The sequence below is a fragment of the Stenella coeruleoalba genome, assembly GCF_951394435.1.
Source record: "Stenella coeruleoalba genome assembly, chromosome: 13".
Lineage (NCBI taxonomy): Eukaryota > Metazoa > Chordata > Mammalia > Artiodactyla > Delphinidae > Stenella > Stenella coeruleoalba.
Window position 1 is genome coordinate 66,934,990 of NC_137159.1, and position 20,804 is coordinate 66,955,793.

A 20,804-nucleotide genomic window follows, 5' to 3' on the forward strand; every position below is an offset into this window, starting at 1 on the left:
TCACTACAGCCAAGGGAACTGCATCACTCCGGGCAGGGCCACCACAGGGTTCTTCTGATGGGTTACTGTGCCATTCTTCTGAATGGCTGTGTTTTATACTAGAACAATTCCTTGAAGCTAACTGTTAATTCAGTTTTTGAAATATGATTCATATCCTGGAAGATTTCAGAATATGGGTACAGACTGATAAAAATGCATGAATACACATGCAGACACAGACGCGCACACACACACACACACACACACACACACACATTCACCCTCACGCAGTCATCTGTAAAACTTGCCTGAACCTTCCTTCTTAATTCTTTGACAATCTTGAGGCAAACTGAGACCCCATGGAGTGTGATGCACATTCCACCTCCTTCCCTGGGGAACCTGCTTTAGGGATGACAGCAGGCCCTCATTTAGAGGCAGGCAGGGTGAGGGGACCAACGGTCTGTAAGTTTGGTTGTGTTGGCCAAAGATGAGCTCTATAGAATCACTGACCTTCAGAGATGGAGGGCACCGTAGAGGGGGTATGCTTCATCTCTTTCATTTTCAAATGCAGAAAGCCAGACACAGAAATAGGAATGGACGTGCTGAGGCCCCTCAGCTGCTGTGTGCAGGACTGAGCCTGGAACTATCCTCACTGCTCTACCAAGACCTTTCCCTTCACAGCACTTGACACTCCTCTCAGCAGGCCAACTATTTCCAGAAGATTCCATTACTTTATCTTTCTTCCATGATGGAAGTGACTAGAAAGTGGGGAGCAGTGATTTCAACTATGTGTTTAGCAGGTTCTGGAAAGTTAGATTCTCCTGGTTCCAAACAGGTATGTAAAAAGGAAGGTCGAAATCTCTGGATTCTTCTGCAGGTCAGTCACTTTGTAAAATGGACCTGACACAGAGGAAATATAGATCTGTCTCCTTAGGGTAGTACAGAAGCCTTTACAGGTATGAAAAGGTTGCAGACTTAGTATCTAATAATAACTGAAATATAGCACTTCATAGGTTTCTCATATATAATTTAATCTGTTGGCCCTGGATTAAAATTCTGAAGCTGTGGAGGTGTGATGAGTAACATCTAGATCTTCAGCATTAACCAGCCCTGGGTCACATTCTGGCTCTGCCGTAGGGTAGTCCTTTGGTCTTTGTACAAGTAGAGTAAACTTCCTGAGCCTCAGTTTCCTCAGCTTTAAAGAGAAGACACAATTCCCTTCTCAGTTTTGTTCAGTAGATTAAATACAGTGATATAAGAAACTCCTTAGCACAGTCCCTGGCAGACAGCCGGGGTCAGTGAATGTGATTTCCGGCCCCTCTCCTTGGGCATGGACCTGTTCAACCATTGGGTTGCTTAAGGCTGAACACCTCACGGAAACCCTTAGCCCCTCTGAGTCCTGCCTATAGGAGAGACTCTACAGCACCCACCACAAAGGGGCGGAGTCAGAGGAGGGCTAAAGAGAGAGATCCAAGAAGCATCCTAGGTCTAGAAACTCAGGAAAGGCCTAAGGAAAATGAGGCTTAACCTGGTGTTTTTAGAGAAGGCAAATCCCAGGTATTATTGCTCGAAAGGCACAGAGGCTAGCAAAGGAGAGAGAAACCTGTGTAGAAATTTTATAAGAAATTAAATCAGAATATAGAAAAGCCCAATCTGATTTCACCCAAAATGAGCAATAACGTTAACTCCATTCCTATTTAAAGCCAAAGAGTACATCTTTGACAGCTAAAGAGAAGCTGCCTCAGGGCAAGAATTTCAAAATGAACCCATTTGATAACAGGAGTATCTGCCTAGCTTGTTTTACTAGGCAGGGTCTGACCCAAACACAGCTGATTATCAGACTCCAGAGTTCAAAGATCCAAGAACTGATGGCACTTGAGACTGGGGTTGTAGATTCTGTTGTCTGATTGTCTAATATGCACACAGCGCATTTGCCAGGCAGTGTCTGAGCTGGCATGCCACACTTCTGTCCCAAATAAAAATAGGATGACTTTAATTGGAGAAGAAAAGTCAAGATGGAGGATGGGTCTCAGAAGTTGAAGCTTTGGGAAAGGTACCAGTAATTGTTGATGTGGGAAGGAGGTGGCCAGTAGCTTTCTCTCCCACCTTCTGACTTGATCATTCACTAATGTGGATGGGTCTTGTTAATCATCCCCAGAGGAGCCAGGTTTAATGGCTACACCTTTCGTTATAAGAATAATTTTTGTGCTACAAAGTACAAAATGTTGGATCGGTTTTCTTCTCCTTGCATTCTGCTATCAAACCAGGTTCCTGGCAAGCAAGTCTTGAAGATTAAGACAGCCTACAATTCATGGACACCAACTCATAGCAGCAGTTCAGCCCCCAGAGGCAGGTAGAAATTCTTCAAGGCTGATAAAATATGTACGCAGCAAGTGGCCTGTCAACTCAAACAAGGCTAGCCCTGCCTGTTTCAGCTTGACATTATAAAGGCGAATTGTCTGAATCGTGAAAGGGCGAGTGGTATTAACCTTAGGACCAGAAGGATGGCAGCTCCTGGAGAGCAGCTGGTACATAAATCTCGGCTGGTTGAGAAGTAGAAAGATACTTTAATGGAAGAGTAATTGAAGGATTTTTTTCTTCCCCCGCTAAACTTAGATCGTTTGGCCAATGTCAGTGGGCATTATTTTGCTCCCACTCCAGGGCAGGGCCATCTTCTATGGTGTAACTAAAGGACATTCCAGTGACTGGCTACCTGCACTAGTCTTGGCCCTACTTCTCCTCTGCCTCCTGAAATTCCCAACAGAGACTCATCTTGGAGATCAAGGTAGCAGTAGCTCCAGAAGCAGCTGTTAAAATGCACAATGATAATTGGGAGTTAGTAGTCATTAGCACCACCGCACAGATTGATTTATCAAATTAGTTATAACCCTTCTGAGAGCAAGGACTTTGGAATCTTAACAAAGTCAAATCAGCAGGAATAAAGACGCAGAGGTAGGGAATGGACTTGAGGACACGGGGAAGGGTAAGGGTAAGCTGGGATGAAGTGAGAGAGTAGCATTGACATATATACACTACCAAATGTAAAATAGATAGCTAGTGGGAAGCAGCCGCATAGCACGGGGAGATAAGCTCGGTGCTTTGTGACCACCTAGAGGGGTGGGATAGGGAGGGGATATGGGGATATACATATAGCTGATTCACTTTGTTATACAGCAGAAACTAACACAACATTGTAAAGTAATTATACTCCAATAAAGATGTTAAAAAAAAAAAGTCGAATCAGGAAGGAGCTTTAGAAGACATCTAGTGTGGGTCTCATTCTGTATTTGATGAATTTAAGGCCCAGAGAGGTTAAGTGGCTTATTCAAGGTAACCAGCAAATCAATGGCAGAGTTGGAGCTGGAACCCAGGTTTCACTGGGTACTTGTTTCTAGAATCATCAAGTCTAAACCTCTTATTTACGGATGAGGGCACCAAGTTCCATATGTGAGAAGAGACTGGCCAAGCCTGGATACCAATCAAATTCCCCATATTCCCATCCAATGGTCTTTATATCAAATTTTCCCTTTCTTCACATCCCCAGGGCTAAAGGGAGATGATGAAGTAAAGGGTGGATGACTAATTTGGTTTTGGGCACATATTCTATTGATCCATCAGTGAGCATTGAGGCCTTCTAGGTACAAAGTACTTCAGCCACTTTGGGTAATAAACAACAAGCAAGGCAAGGGAAAGAGAAGGTAAGTGTATCCTAAAAGTAGGGCAGACGTGGAATGATTGGACACAAGGATGATTCATGCAAAGAAGCCCAGAAAGCGATCACACAGAGTCCCAGGACACAGCCTCTTTCTGCATCTTCTCTCTCTCCTTACCCAGTGACCTTCCCCATTCCCTCCCCAAGAGAGAATAAACTCATTAGCTATCACAGCCTTGGCTCTCCTCTCTGGAGGGTGATTGAATAGATGATAGGGCTGTCAAACAGGGTTGTGAGCAGCTTAAGTTCCCTTTGGCCTTCTCTTCTCAGTTAGGATCCTGATGAGGATTTTTCCTGAGCATCAACTGTGGACCAGACTCATGTGTACAGATAATGAATTATACTACTAGTTCTTACAGCAATCTCCAGAGGTAGAAATTATCATCCCCAATGTACAAGTGAGAAAATTTCAGGCCAGAGAGGTTAATTTTCTTGCCTGACTTAGATTCAGACCCATCTGGTTGCAAAGCCAGGCTCTGCCCACTTGACCTCAGGCCCTCTCCATGTCACCAGGTAACCTTACAAGATGCAAATCTTTTCATGGTCCGACTTGTTTAGCTCTTTTTTTACCTGCCTTCTGTGAAGATACCTCCCATAATCTGAGTTATATAAAGAACACTTTTTTTCTCGTAGTCTGCTTTTCTCTTGTAGTCTCCTTTTCATGGAGCTCAGCCACCTGTGGAATTGACAGCCTGCCATACCTCGTTAGGGTGAAGGTTGTGGGTGAGATGGAGGCCAACTTCCTGGAGTGGAGGAGTGGGGCTGGAAGGTCACATTTGGGAGACAGTTTGCTCCACTGACCATTGGCTGTCCTTGCAGGTCTGGAGTGCAGCTTTGACTTCCCCTGTGAGCTGGAGTATTCCCCTCCACTGCACAACCTTGGGAACCAGAGCTGGTCCTGGCGCCGTGTCCCTGCCGAGGAGGCTTCCCAGATGGACCTGTTGGATGGGCCCGAAGAGGAGCATGCCAAGGAGATGCCCAGAGGTAAGGGCAGAGGCCACTGCAAAGCGTCCCAGATGGGCCAGGATGGGGCTGGGATGTCTATTTCTGTTTGAAATTTTGAGGCTTCTCCACCCCTGTTCCATCCTGTTTCCTTTGAAACCTGTTTGTAATATCTGTGCCTCTTCATGTCTTCTTGGGCTATACAAGGAAGAGGAGGTTGCAAGTCCAATTTCAGGATCAATCCAACCCTTTACGCTCTTATTAATGAAAGAAAATAGGATTTCATAGCTCTCTTTCATGCAGATTTCCCAATGTAAATATAGAAGAAAATGTTAATCTGTTTGTTCATTTGGAATGGGGTTGCCAGTTAAAACACAGGACATCCAGTTAACTTTGGGCTTCCAGTGAATAACAAATGATTTTTTAGTATAAGTATGTCTCATGCAATAGTTGGGACATACTTATACTTAAAAATTATTCAAATTATACTAAAAAATTCAAATGTAATTGAGTGTTGTACATTTTTATTTGCTAAATCTGGCAATCCTAATTTGGAAGGTGTTGTATAACTGAGTTAAATGTTAGTTTCAAAGCCATTAATGAATATTTAGACTGCATATTAGTTCTGCAAGGTGCTTCCAGTAGTTCTTTGCTGTTTATGAACATCCTCTTCTAAATTATCAGGACTGGAAAAGGTAGGCTGAGGGTAAGTAGTGGGTGCTTGTTAAATATTTGCTGAGTTTTTAGAGAGAGATGTGGAGGCACTAAGCCCTAGCACTGCCTCAGGTCTCTTTAAGGCAAATCTTAGAGCTCCCAATTCCTTGGACTCAGAAAACTTTACTGACCCAGAATAGACCACCTATATTTCTAACTTTCAGGAAGAAATGATAACTGACATAGTACTGGACTTACTGGACATTCAGAGTAGTATTTTCAGTTTGCAAAGCCCTTCCAACTGCACTCTCATTGGATTCCAATTTTGTGAGGGAGTCAGGACAGATGGGAAAGCTAGGGCTCAGAGAGGGGAAGCAACTTGCTAAAGATCAGCTTATACATGTGGGTCCAGGTCTAGATGTCTGCCGTGATGAGTCATAGACCAGAATACTTTTCACCATATCATGTTTCTGTCTTTGTAGCGAAAGCTGTGGTGACAGCCTGCTGTGGGCCCAGTTCTTAGGGGTGATTATCTCAGGCAGATGCTCTTGGGAAACTAACAGGGACAGGGCTCAAGTACGCTCATGGGAGACTAATAACTAGTAACTAATGCTCCCAGGCTCCTACATCAGCCTTGAGCCCTGAACTATGAGGCACCTTTCTTTTCTACACACTCTCCCAGGCTGACCTTTTCTATTTTTATGACTCTCTTGAAATTTCTTGACTTTGATACATATTTTAAGCTGCTTTCATCTGGATACTGTTGTGTAACGTAGGGTGTATATGTGTGTAGGTGTGTGCTCTTAACCCAATAATGCCTCCGAATATTCTGGAGAACTTATAAAAAAATACTTCCTAAGCGCTATAGCCTAATTCTGATTCAGTAGATCTGAGATAGAGCCTAGAAATCTGTAGATTTTAAAATTTTACTATAAAAGCTAGCATGTGCAAAAAAGTAGATATAACATATATGCAAGGATTAAAGATTACAATAAAATCAGTACTTGTATTCTCATCACCAAGTGTAAGAATTTGAATGCTGTCAGTCCCTTTACAATCTCTTCTGTCCCCCACCCAGATCAAAAATCTCTCCCTTTCCCCAGAGGTAAATATTATCCTGCACTTTGTGTTAATCATTCATTTGCTTTCTTTGTGGCCTTACCACTTATGTATATAGCCTCAAACAACATATAGATTAGATTTGCAACCTGTTATATAAATGGAATAATGTTTTTGTTCTGTGATTTGCTCATTTTGACGCATGTAGCTGTGGTTCATTTGGTTTTGAATCCATTGCAGAAAAATACCACAATTTCTCTCTTCCACTGTCATTAGATATTTGGGTTGTTTCCAGGCTTTTGCTATTACCAACAACTCTACTGTCAGCATTTTTGTGCATGCCTCTTGGTGCGTATGCACGTCCAAGAGTTTCTCTAGAGCGTAGAACTTGGAGTGGAATTTCTGGGTCACAAGGTACAGCTTCCATTTCAATAGATAATCCAATGTATTTTCCAAAGTGGTGGCACCAAGTTATACTCCCTCTAGTGATGTATTAGTACATCCGGGATCCTACATCCTCACCAGTACCCGGTATTGCCAGACTTTGTCATTTTTGTTCATCTGGTGGATGGAATACAGTATGTCATTGCAGCTTTGATTTCTATGGGACTCCGTTTTATTTTATGGTTGTGTAAGTTTCTCAGGTGATTCTGAGGTTTACTGTACTATTGGTGTGGACCCTTTTTCAGGCGTACTCCCATTGAGCCACCCTTAGGGATGTCTCTGTATCCCAATTCCTGACCTCTAGAAACAGTCCTGGCAGTACATGCAGTTTTGGTCATTGTACGGTTTTTTTATCTGATAACTATTGAATTGTGATTACAGTTCAGTGAGATCAGGAGAGAGGGACAAGTGGCAACTGTCCACAGATGTTGTGGTGTCAGACTTTATAACTTTGAAGATCAGTGCTTTTTAAATTTTTAAACAAGTTTTAAAGCAGTGCCAATAGATTATGTATTGCCACTCTCTGACCGGTTTCTCCTCCTCCATCCTCGATCTTATGATCTTTAGAATCTGCCCGTTACTCCCTGTACCGTGAGAAAAAATAAGGAAGGAGAGGAGGGAAGAAAGAAATACTCACTTCTCGGTGGTCCTGACTGTGGAAATATATTGAGGCCTTTATGTTTCTATAAAGCTGAGTCCCAAGGGCCAGAGCATGCATTGAATGTGAACCATTTCCCATTAGATGAATCAGCCAGGATTCGAATCTCCACTTTTTAGTAAGTATTGCCAACTTCCATCTCTCTGAAAAATCACCGCTCTTCGTAGCGTGGTAGAATCTCACATCACTGAAGATTATGATGGGAACAACCATGACAAAGCCGCTGTGGATATACCAGTTCATTTTATCAAGTTCTTTAGTGAACAAACACATCCAAACATAACTTGGGGGAATCTCACCATTATCAAATACTTGTGTTTATTTTTTTGGGGGTCTAATGGAGGGATCTATATTCCACAGCCTTGGTCAGTCTTAGAAACAAGAGACTATCCTCCCAGCTTTTGTAGCGATGCTTCTGGAAGGTCACTGAGAGGTGTTCAGAATTTCCAGTAATGGACCACTCATTGATTTTTGAGTCAACTGATTACATCGCTATCTGTTCCCTGAAGTAGGGTTGCTCCTCATGAAGCAGGCTGATGTATTGTAATGTCCCTTGGCCTTCAGGGAAAGAGGTGAAGGTGAGGGGAGAGGAAATGACATGCCCAATCCAGACAGCAGCAAAGCAAGGACCTAACTCTCAACTCTTTAGAATCTCACTTTCTCTGTCATTTCGGCAGAAATAATACCATTGGTGGAGATAAAAAGGAGTGATGGAGTGCCCTTTAGGGCACTGTAGTCAATAGAGTTTTTTTTTTTTCTTGTTTGTTTTTTAAACTCAACATTTATTGGTTGGATGGTATTTAGACTCTATTACAATATTTCTTGTCAGGGGATATAGAAGAGCCAGAGAAAGGCAGCGAGATAATACCAATCACATATAATGAACTGTAGGAGTATAAATTCTGAATGAATTTAATTTATGGCCCCTGTAGCTGAGAATAATAAGGGAGAAACAATTCAGAGCAGCAAGATAATAAAAAGTGATGATCTTGATAGAACACAATATTATAGATTAATAAAATCTTGAGGAATCATCAGGTGGAGGCATTCTGTGACTTTTTAAGAAGTGTCAGGGGCATGTTTAATGTCTACTACTTCTGGAATTAGTGAGATAAGATTTTGATCTCTAGCTAAGCTTTAGCTTTTTTTTTTTTAACATCTTTATTACAGTATAATTGCTTTACAATGGTGTGTTAGTTTCTGCTTTATAACAGAGTGAATCAGCTATATATATACATATATCCCCATATCTCTACCTTCTTGCGTCTCCCGCGTCTCCCTCCCACCCTCCCTGCCACCCCTCTAGGTGTTCACAAAGCACCGAGCTGATCTCCCTGAGCTATGTGGCTGCTTCCCACTAGCTATCTGTTTTACATTTGGTAGTATATATAACTCCATGGCACGCTCTCACTTAATCACAGCTTACCCTTCCCCCACCCCATGACCTCAAGTCCATTCTCTACGTCTGTGTCTTTATTCCTGTCCTGCCCCTAGGTTTTTCAGAACCATTTTTTTTTAAAATTCCGTTTTAGTTCTTTAAGGAACCTGCATACTGTTCTCCATAGTGGCTGTATCAATTTACATTCCCACCAACAGAGCAAGAGGATTCCCTTTTCTCCACACCCTCTCCAGCATTTATTGTTTGTAGATTTTTTGATGATGGCCATTCTTACCTGTGTTAGGTGATACCTCATTGTACTTTTGATTTTCATTTCTCTAATGATTAGTGATGTTGAGCATCCTTTCATGTGTTTGTTCGCAGTCTGTATATCTTCTTTGGAGAAATGTCTATTTAGGTCTTCTGCCCATTTTTGGATTGGGTTGTTTGTTTTTTTGATATTGAGCTGCATGAGCTGCTTGTAAATTTTGGAGATTAATGCTTTGTCAGTTGCTTCATTTGCAAATATTTTCTCCCATTCTAAGTGTTGTATTTTTGTCTTGTTTATGGTTTCCCTTGCTGTGAAAAGCTTTTAAGTTTCATTAGTTGCCATTTGATTATTTTTGTTTTTATTTTCATTTATCTAGGACGTGGGTCAGAAAGGGTCTTGCTGTGACTTAGGTCATAGAGTGTTCTGCCTATGTTTTCCTCTAAGAGTTTTATAGTGTCTGGCCTTACATTTAGGTCTTTAATCCATTTTGAGTTTATTTTTGTGTATGGTGTTAGGGAGTATTCTACTTTCATTATTTTACATGTAGCTGTCCAGTTTCCCTAGCACCACTTATTGAAGAGGCTGTCTTTTATCTATTGTATATTCTTGCCTCCTTTATCAAAGATAAGGTGACCATATGTGGTTGGTTTATCTCTGGGCTTTCTATCCTGTTCCATTGATCTATATTTCTGTTTTTGTGCCAGTACCATACTGTCTTGATTACTGCAGCTTTTTAGTATAGTCTGAAGTCAGGGAGCCTGATTCCTCCAGCTCCATTTTTCTTTCTCAAGATTGCTTTGGCTCTTCGGGGTCTTTTGTGTTTCTGTACAAATTGTGAATTTTTTTGTTCTAGTTCTGTGAAAAATGCCAGTGGTAATTTGATAGGGATTGCATTGAATCTGTAGATTGCTTTGGGTAGTAGAGTCATTTTCACAATGTTGATTCTTCCAATCCAACAACATGGTATGTCTCTCCATCTGCTTGTATCATCTTTAATTTCTTTCATCAGTGTCTTATAGTTTTCTGCCTACAGGTCTTTTGTCTCCTTAGGTAGGTTTATTCCTAAGTATTTTTATTCTTTTTGTTGCAATGGTAATTGGGAGTGTTTCCTTAATTTCTCTTTCAGATTTTTCATCATTAGTGTATAGGAATGCAAGTGATTTCTGTGCATTAATTTTGTATCCTGCTACTTTACCAGATTCATTGATTAGCTCTAGTAGTTTTCTGGTAGCATCTTTAGGATTCTCTCTATGTAGTATCATGTCATCTGCAAATAGCGACAACTTGACTTCTTCTTTTCCGATTTGGATTCCTTTTATTTATTTTTCTTCTCTGATTGCTGTGGCTGAAACTTCCAAAACTACGTTGAATAATAGTGGCGAGAGTGCGCAACCTTGTCTTATTCCTGATCTTAGTGGAAATGTTTTCAGTTTTTCACCATTGAGAATGATGTTGGCTGTGGATTTGTCATATATGGCCTTGTCATGTATGGTCTTTTTTATGTTGAGGAACATTCCCTCTATGCCTACTTTATCAAGGGTTTTTATCAAACATGGGTGTTGAATTTTGTCAAAAGCTTTTTCTGCATCTATTGCGATGATCGTATGGTTTTTATTCTTCAGTTTGTTAATATGGTGTATCACATTGATTGATTTGCACATATTGAAGAATCCTTGCATTCCTGGGATAAACCTCACTTGATCATGGTGTATCATCCTTTTAATGTACTGTTGGATTCTGTTTGCTAGTATTTTGTTCAGGATGTTTGCATCTATGTTCATCAGTGATATTGGCCTGTAGTTTTCTTTCTTTGTGACATCTTTGTCTGGTTTTGGTATCAGGGTGATGGTGGCCTCGTAGAATGAGTTTGGGAGTGTTCCTCCCTCTGCTGTATTTTGGAAGAGTTTGAGAAGGGTAGGTGTTAGTTAGCTCTTCTCTAAATGTTTGATAGAATTGGCCTATGAAGCTGTCTGTTCCTGGGCTTTTGTTTGTTGGAAGATTTTTAATCACAGTCTCAATTTCAGTGCTTGTGATTGGTCTGTTTATATTTTCTATTTCTTCCTGGTTCAGTCTCAGAAAGTTGTGCTTTTCTAAGAATGTGTCCGTTTCTTCCAGGTTGTCCATTTTATTGGCATATAGTTGCTTGTAGTAATCTCTCATGATCCTTTGTATTTCTGCAGTGTCAGTTGTTACGTCTCCTTTTTCATTTCTAATTCTACTGATTTGAATCTTCTCCCTTTTTTTCTTGATGAGTCTGGCTAATGGTTTATCAATTTTGTTTATCTTCTGAAAGAACCAGCTTTTAGTTTTATTGATCTTTGCTATTCTTTCCTTCATTTCTTTTTCATTTATTTCTGATCTGATCTTTATGATTTCTTTCCTTCTGCTAACTTTGGGGGTTTTTTTGTTCTTCTTTCTCTAATTGCTTTAGTTGTAAGGTTAGGTTGTTTATTTGAGATGTTTCTTGTTTCTTGAGGTAGGATTGTATTGCTATAAACTTCCCTCTTAGAACTGCTTTTGCTGCATCCCCTTGGTTTTGGGTCATTGTGTTTTCATTGTCATTTGTTTCTAGGTTTTTTTTTTTTGGTTTGTTTGTTTCTAGGTATTTTTTGATTTCCTCTTTGATTTCTTCAGTGATCTCTTGGTTATTTAGCAGTGTACTGTGTAGCATCCATGTTTTTGTATTTTTTACCAATCTTTTTCCTGTAATTGATATCTAGTCTCATAGCGTTGTGGTCGGAAAAGATACTTGATATGATTTCAATTTTCTTAAATTTACCAAGGGTTGATTTGTGACCCAAGATATGCTCTATCCTGGAGAATGTTCCATGAGCACTTGAGAAGAAAGTATATTCTGTTGTTTTTGGATGGAATGTCCTATAAATATCAATTAAGTCCATCTTGTTTAATGTATCACTTAAAGCTGTGTTTCCTTATTTATTTTCATTTTGGATGATCTGTCCATTGGTGAAAGTGGGGTGGTAAAGTCCCCTACTATGATTGTGTTACTGTTGATTTTGCCTTTTATGTCTGTTAGCATTTGCCTTATGTATTGAGATGCTCCTGTGTTGGGTGCATAAATATTTACAATTGTTATATCTTCTTCTTGGATTGATCCTTTGATCATTATGTAGTGTCCCTCCTTATCTCTTGTAACGGTCTTTATTTTAAAGTCTCTAAGACTGTCCTCAATTCTTTTCATTTCTTTTTCTTTATTCTGCTCTGCAGTAGTTATTTCCACTATTTTACCTTCCAGGTCATTTTGCTTAACTTACTGTGTTTGGTGTGTCTCCTTTCACAGGCTGCAGGTTCATAGTTCCTTTGTTTTCGGTGTCTGCCCCCAGTGGCTAAGGTTGGTTCAGTGGGTTGTGCAGGCTTCCTGGTGGAGGGGACTGTGTTCTGGTAGATGAGGCTGGATGTTATCTTTCTAGTGGGCAGGACCTCATCCAGTGGTGTGTTTTGGGGTGTCTGTGACCTCATTATGTTATTAGGCAGCCAGTCTTAAGGTCTAGCTTTAAAATGGACAACAGATTAGCAGTTCCTCCCCAAAACTCCTCCCCGACCCCTCGCTCATATGCATACACAGGAAGAATGGGAGTAGACTCAGCTGGGAGTCTAGAGTCTTCCTGTATCAACTCAATTCTCTTCCAGGGCAGTGATTCTCAAGTTTCTACTTTCTTTTGTTTTGTTTTTGGTGGAGGGCCTGGATGGAACTCTGCTACTGAGATTTTCCTGTTTATCTAAGTAGCTTAGTTTTCAAAAAGTTGAGAAATACTGTTCTGGAGCTCTGAAATGACTAGCGAAGCTGCCACAGATGATGAGGTACTGCAGTGCCAGAGTGGGGTCATTTAGCCTTTTGGTCCACTCCTGTTGTACCCTTCTGTGTTAGATTCTAGTAGTTGCTGCAACAAATGAACACAAACTGGGTGGCTTAAAACAACAGAAATTGTGCTTCCCTGGTGGCACGGTGGTTAAGAATCCATCTGCCAATGCAGGGGACACAGGTTTGATACCTGGTCCAGGAAGATCCCACATGCCGCAGAGCACCTAAGCCCGTGCACCACAACTACTGAGCCTGCACTCTAGAGCCCGTGAGGCACAACTACTGAGCCTGTGTGCCACAACTACTGAAGCCCACATGCCAGAGCCCATACTCCACAACAAGATAAACCACGGCAATGAGTAGCCTGCACACCACAACGAAGAGTAGCCCCCACTTGCCACAACCAGAGAAAAGCCCATGTGCAGCAACAAAGACCCAACACAGCCAAAAATAAAATAAATAAAATAAAATAAATAAATTTATTTTAAAAAAACTACAGAAATTAATGTTTTCCAGTTCTGGAAGCCAGCAGTCTGAAATCAAAATGTTGGTATGTTTGGTACCTTCTGGAGGTTCTGCAGGAGGATCCATTCCATACCTCTTCCCTAGCTTCTGGTGGTCAATAATTGCTCCCCTCACTTTGTCTGTATAATCAGTCTTTAGCAAAGACCTCTGGTTTTAGAAGGATGTTGAAGCTGGGAGAGCAGTCAGGAGAGATAGGCAAACTGGAATAGAAGAAACATGTAATTGGAAACACACACACACACACACACACACACACACACTCTCTCTCTCTCTCTCTCTCTCTCTCTCTCTCTCTCTCTCTCTCTCTCTCTCCAGGACAGTACAATGTTCCTTTCTTTTCACTTACATCAAATGGGGTGATCCAAACTGGGACTGTCTATCTACGTCGACTGTTCCCCTGAAGCTCCCTTCCTATTCTGCTCACGCTGTCTACTATGAAGTTTCTGGTTTAAGGCAGTGGTCTCTAAACTTTATTTTATTGTATGCCCCATTAGTAAAATATTTCTGAGCACCCCTGCTATGTATGTATTCATCAATTATATGTATATATTTGTTTCTATTGTATAATACTATTGGTAAAGCTTATTTTGTTTCTTCTTTAAATTAAAATAAAAATAATCATGCACACACTTTGGAGACCACCTCAGGACATCTGTCCTCTATAAATGGGATTGGGTTTGCTAAGGCATGTCACCCAGCCCCAGAGTCATTGATATCTCTGTACCTTTCCAGTCCTTTAAGAAGCCTTCTGGGCAGACTTCCCCCTATCTATTCATCTACCATGTCCTGAGCTGCGCTGGCTGGGCACTCTCCATCAAGAAGGCCTTTCAGACAGGTTTAGCTCTTGTGGTCGCTCTGAGTTTCAAAGACCATTTAGTCTCTTTTTTCAGAATCTATATGGTTTGAAAAGGAAAGGAATCACTTCTTGTCTAAGTGCTATTAATGTACTAACTCACCATCAAGAATCAAAAGATATTTTTCTCTATAGACTACCTGACAGGCCTGAGGAACAGGGTTGCAACCAAATATTTTCTATTGGCTTATCTAAAAACGTATCTTGGGGGTGTTGTTTATCATGGTGAAAAACTAGAAATCATTTAAATGCTCAAACAATAAGGATTTAGTTAAATAAGATATAGTATACCTAAATATTATGCAGCCATTATATTTATGCTATATAAAAATATTTAGTAATATGGGAAAGTATTCAAGGCCTATTATTAGATTTTTTTAAAAAAGGTTAAACGATGTGTGTTATATAACTTGTTTTGTAAAAGAGAAAACTATATGTATATAAGAAAAAAAGTCTTATAAGGAAATATACTAACATAGTAGCAGAAGTTATTTCTAGATGACTCAATTATCAGTGGTTTTTATTCTCTCCTATGTGCTCTTGGTATTTTCCAAATTTGAGTCCATAAGCATGTACTACTTTTATAATAAGATAAAACATGTCATTATTTTTTTAATATAAGGAGATAAAAAATTCTCATTTGAGGCGATGTATTATTGAATTATTTTAGACTTCTTTGGGAAAAAAAAATGTTAAAACATGTTAACTATTTTCTGCCACAATGATCAAAGAATCCAGCTGTACTGGCTTGGGTGAGATAGACAAGCAGATGGACAAGCAGGTTGCGTTCCTGCCTGCCTGAGTAGGTTACAGGGCACCAGCAGTTCACATCTTCTCACAAATCCACTGTACCCCCACCCCACCCTCTTTCTGCTCCGCTTATCCTTGAAGGGTTACAAAGGGTGACCACTTGTGCATAAGGCTCAGGAATGGACCCAGGGGCCAAGTGCAGCATGTAAGCAGGAGTGACATCAGCGTGACCTATTTCTATTCAATCTTTGCCCCTTCAGATGTATCAGAAGGGTTCTGGGTAGTCATGCATTTCATATGAACACAACTTCTCATCATACTAAGGTCAAGGTCACTGGGGCTATTTGTAGCCTCTTATCCCTGCCCCTCTTCTGGAACTCACCATGAGAGGCCATATTAGTTCCCTGGTTCTGCTTACAGAAATGTGTCTGTCATCTCCTGAGCAATCAGGTCACTGGGACTTAGATCTTGACCCCTCAACAAGCTGTGACTTGTGATTCTTTCATACTAATGAGATTCTGGTGCCAACCTGGCAGCTGGACCTTGAGCTCCAGAGAGGGATTTGCCTTAATGAGTTGGCATGTTTTCAGGGTGTCTGGTGAAGTATTTCTTGCCTCCCCATCAGAATGGGCCTCTTCCAGGGTGTTGCCTTTGCCTTCTACAGGAAGCCTTCAGTGGGAAGGGATGGATTATGGTTGTCTGGTGAAGATTGTGCCCTTCCTTAGCTGAATCTAACAACCCTGCCCACAAGGCATGTGGAGTAAGAGAGGAAGACAAGAGTTGGAGGGAAAAGGAACCTGACTCTTGTCACAACTTTGCCATAAGGGATGTCACTTTACCTCTCTGGGCTGTAGGTTCCTCATCTGTAAGGTAAAAGTCTTAGACTAGATTGTCACTAAGGCTACTTCCTGCTCTGATATAAGACTGGGTGTAGGCATATCCAATACAAAAGATAGCCATATACCTGGCACAAAATTTGTGAGCCACAGAAATCCCCACCAGCCTCAAGAGATATACCCATTCCCAAAGACTTAGCCATGGGTTCTGGAAGCTGGACACCCTCATGGCTCAAGTCACTCTTCAGACCACAGCACCAAGATGGGGCATTGCCTCTGGAAACCTATATGGCACTCTTGAGGGGAGGAAGAGGAGCTCCTTGAGAGGCTAGCAAGTCTGAGGAGTGTTCACAGCATAGTGCCGTGAGCTGGTGTGGCAGATAAAATTAGGGCCACCCAAAGAAGCCCTAATCCCAGAACCTATGAATATGTTGCCTTACATGGCACAAGGGACTTTGCAGGTGAGATTATCCTGGATTTTCCAGATGAGCCCAATGGAATCACAAGTGTCCTGATAAGTGAAAGAGGGAGGCAGGAGAGCCAGAGTCAGAGAAGATGTGATGATGGAATCAGAGGCCAGAGAGAGACAGAGATTTGAAATCATTTAATTATGTGCTATTTGTATCAATTTTTAAATTCCATTTATTCTTTGAATCGTATATTTCTTCCCTAAATCAACAATTGGTAATCCCCTACTGAATGCAGGGCACTATAAATTAAAATCTAAGTCAAGGGACACCTAAAATCAAGGGGGGGAAACAGTTCCACGTAAAGTGGCAGCACAGCAGCTGCTGGTGTTGAAGATGGAGGAAGAGGCCATGAGAGAAGGAATGCAGGCAACTTCTAGAAGCCAGAAAAAGTAAGAAAATAGATTTGCCCTTGAATCTCATCCAGAAGGAACATAGCCCACCAACTCATTTTAGACTTCTGACCTCCTGAACTGTAAGATAATAAATTTGTATTTTTTTAAGCCACTAAGTTTCTGATAATTCGTAATAGCAGCCATAGGAAACTAATACTGCTGGTCTTGAGGAACTTTGGAGGAAAAGTCATATGCTTTTGAGGCACCATTCTGGAAAGAGCAGGGCTCAGAGGACTAACTGGGCCTTAGAGACACATTTCCTTGTAGTTACTGTAGGAGATGTCCTTTGAGTTATTGCTGGGAAGGCAGTCTGTAGACTTCCCCCTGTACAGGGAACAGGGCAAACATCTCTGTGGACCAGAAATGGAACAGAAAGAGCAGCAGCAGGAGCTGAGGCTAGAAGTATGCAGCTGCATCTGGGAGTCTGGCTCCTGTGGGTAAGAAGGACTGAAGACACCCCAGGCTAGTACCTGGAGAGGCTCACTGCTCAAAATGGAGGAGCTGGGGTGAGGCTACCTCACCTGTGGAAGGAAGCTGTGATGCTGCCCAGGACAGTTGCTCTGAAGCTCCAGTGAGAGGTAGGTGGAAGATGCAGTGAAAGTACACATGCAGGGCCAGTGGTGAGTGGCTGCCAGTCAGGCCCTGGGCTCTGTCTCAAGAGAAACGGGAAAGAGCTATAGTCTGCAAAGTGATTTTCCATCCATGATTACCTTTGATTCTCATAAAACAACGAGACAGGTAGTGTTAGTGTCCCTAATGTATAGGTTGGTAAACTAAGGCTAAATAGTAGGCTTCAAAGAGAGGAAACTCGGTCTTTTTCATTCATTATGATGTCCCACGTTTACTCAGAAGAAACTGGGTCTTTCTCATTCACTGTGATGTCCCAGGAGCCTGGCCCAGTGCCCAGAATAAAATAGACATTCACTAAATGTTTCTTTCTTTTTAAAATTTATTTTTATTTTATTTATTTTTGGCTGTGTTTGGTCTTCGTTGCTGCATGCAGGCTTTCTCTAGTTGCAGCGAGCAGGGACTACTCTTCGTTGCGGTGTGCGGGCTTCTCATTGTGGTGGCTTCTCTTGTTGCGGAGCATGGGCTCTAGGTGCATGGGCTTCGGTAGTTGCAGCACGTGAGCTCAGTAGTTGTGGTTCATGGGCTCTAGAGCACAGGCTCAGTAGTTGTGGCGCACAGGCTTAGCTGCTCCACAGCATGTGGGATCTTCCTGGACCAGAGCTCAAACCTGTGTCCTCTGCATTGGCAGGCAGATTAATCACTGCGTATTTCTTGACCCACAGATGGAAGCTTAGAGAGATGAAGTAAGTTGCTCATCTACAAAGTCTACAAAGCTGGAATGTGGCAGAGCCAGGTCTTGAACTCCAGTTTTTGAATACTGAATTTCATATTTTTTCCATTATATCAAACTCTTCATAAAACACCGTGCTTCCCAGGCTACTCCTATATAAGACTTACTCTCATGAGATGTCTAACAGTATTCAGAAGTTCAGGGCATCGTGCACACACCAGTGATGCTTGGGAGACTCCCTCTGTTCCATGACACAGCCTATCCACTGTGGTATCTGGTAAGGGCAGTGTCTTCAGAAGGATCTGGGGAAGGCTACTCTCACCCATGTCTTCTCTGCAGATGGCCAGGGCAAGGAGAGCTGCCTCAGGCAGCCACAGCATGAAGCTTGCCATCTGGGCTACATAGCGATTCAATCAGTATGAGAAGATGGAATCCGGTTACTGCAACTAGAACTGCCCTTCCAGAAACGTAGGGAGCATTGTGCTGAGAGTTGGGAGTGGTGGGCTGCCCTCGGCTAACATGCGAACTCAGGCCTCAGTTTTTCAGTTGGTAAATTGAGTGTGTAGGCTCTTAGATAGGCTCTAAGAGCATGTGGAGTTGTCTTTCTGATTTTCTACTTCCTCTTATTAAGGTTTTTTATTAGTGTTATCTGGATTTTTAGCCTCACTGATTTCTGTATATCAAATGGTTCAGATAAGACGCATCTTAAAGAAATATGGACTCTGTTAAAGACAAGCTATGAACCGCTTGGAATTTATGCTTGAAGAGAATTGAGGGAAAGCCAAGACCTAGCAAAGAGGAATAAAATAAAATTCTCTTGAATGGGGATAACTACAGTGTAATTCTACTTACAGTGGAAAGATAATCTTTACTCATTCAAGATGGAGAAAGACTGGTCTAATGTAAGTTGAAGAGAGACCTGGGGGTCATTTTCTCTCTATCGCTCTCTTTCCTGACTTGTTATAAAAATGAATGGAGATGATGCACAAGAGACCACTCTGTAAACAGGAAAATGGCATAGCAGAGTAACACATAGCCCAGCCTAATAACAGTCATCCCAGCCACAGCAGTCTGAAGCAAGGCGTACTGCTCTGTCTTGATTTAAGAATCTTGACCCTAAAAGCCTTATTTGGCCCAGGTGTCCATGTATAACATATTTAAGACTTTTTTGACGTGACAAAAGAATTTGCTGAGAAGGACTGTGCACAGTTTCAAATCTAGTGTCCAGTTTTCCTACTGAAGGATTGGTAAGGACCTTTTACCTGGTTGCTATTGTAAGAGTCTAGGTTTTTCTTATCTAAAGCATTATGATCTATCTTGATTCTCTCCACTTCTTGCTTTAGAATTTTTAGTACTAATTGCTAGTCATACTTAATTGAAACATATTTATTTGGTATCAGTTCTTTCTTAGCTAATTTTTTGGAAGCTGTTATTATTTGAAAGTATGCTGGATTTACTAGACTTACTTGTTAATGAAACTGCCCGCATGCATGGTGTGGCAGCTCCCTGTGTCTCTGTTGTGGAGTACCCCGACCTGCACTTGTTTTCTCTTTGCCACCTGTCTTCTGTCTGATGTGATTGGCATTCTCTGCACTGGGAAGCAATGGAAGAGGTATTTGAAGTATTATGCTGGCAATAAAGAATTAGTTACTCCTTGTAAATAAAATTAGAATGGTCTAAAATGCGAATGCTGCAAATGAGAATGGTCTTCTCATTCTGAAGTAGAATTAAATTCACTTCTGCAGCAAAGGTATAAGATGATCCTGTTCAATACCTTCCCCTCCAATATTGCTTGCACTAACACAAGTACAAAATATTATTCGGGTATCGTTCCTGAGACTATATACTCTGCCTCTCCTAAGAATTATTTTTCTTCATTTATTAAGAGACTGCATTTATACCCCAAAGGTATCCATTCCAACAGTGGTATGTACTCAGGGAGCTGCCAAGTGTGGGGGGAATCAGTGCATTGCTGCTGTCCCTCCCATGTCCAAGCTCTTAACACAGATTCTTCCCTATTTAGTCTTTAAATATAAATTACATCAAAAACATTGAGCATATTAAAATATAGAGCAATCAAAATAATCAGTGTTTCAAAATGAAGAATTTGGAGAAGTTAATAGTCTCAATTCTTTGGGCTTGGCAACCCTCCAGAGATCAACGGCAATTGTCTAGCCTTCACATGAGTGCTTCATTCCTTTCTCTTATTTTTTCTGTCTTTCCTTTTTCGTCTGTCTTCTATCCTTGTGTCCTGTGGCCCTCTTCCCTCCTCAACTTCTATTTCTCCTCAAAAGCGAATGCATCCTTCACATAAACAACTCTGGAGGCAGAATAGGCAGGATCAGCAGGATTAGCTGACACACAGACTGGAAGTAGGCTTCTCCTACCGATAAAGACAAATTCAGACCTGTTGCCTTTTGTGTGATACTTGTACAAGGATAAATTTGAGAAATATTGCTTGCTAGAGAAACAAGAAAGTTGGGCAAATTCTGGAAGTCTTGTGTTTCAAGAGGAAATACTTAAAATTAAAACCTCATGTAAGAGAAAAATAAGCTGAGTCAATTGGCTTCTTTGTCCCTGAGGTCAGACTCAAGATGGAGAGTCAGTGTTCTTCAGAAGGGAACCAGGTGCTAGGATGGTGTGGAAGAAGGATCCCTAGTGAGTCATATCTTTCAGAGGGATTTATATATTGAGCTTCTGCAGGAAATGTAGTTAGCCATACTTTTCCCAACACCTCTATCAGCGGCAGTGGCAGCCC

The 20,804-nt window shown here is 41.4% G+C and overlaps 1 protein-coding gene across 1 annotated transcript in view; it reads left to right on the forward strand.

Moving 5' to 3' along the window:
* The window catches only part of ALK (ALK receptor tyrosine kinase), a gene marked incomplete at its 5' end in the record, with an annotated part of 722,056 nt that overhangs the window by 228,632 nt on the left and 472,620 nt on the right, over positions 1-20,804 (forward strand). Inside the window, one exon of the mRNA XM_079941115.1 lies at positions 4,511-4,675. Coding sequence (XP_079797241.1) covers positions 4,511-4,675 — 165 coding nt within the window. The remainder of the gene's footprint in view (positions 1-4,510; positions 4,676-20,804) is intronic.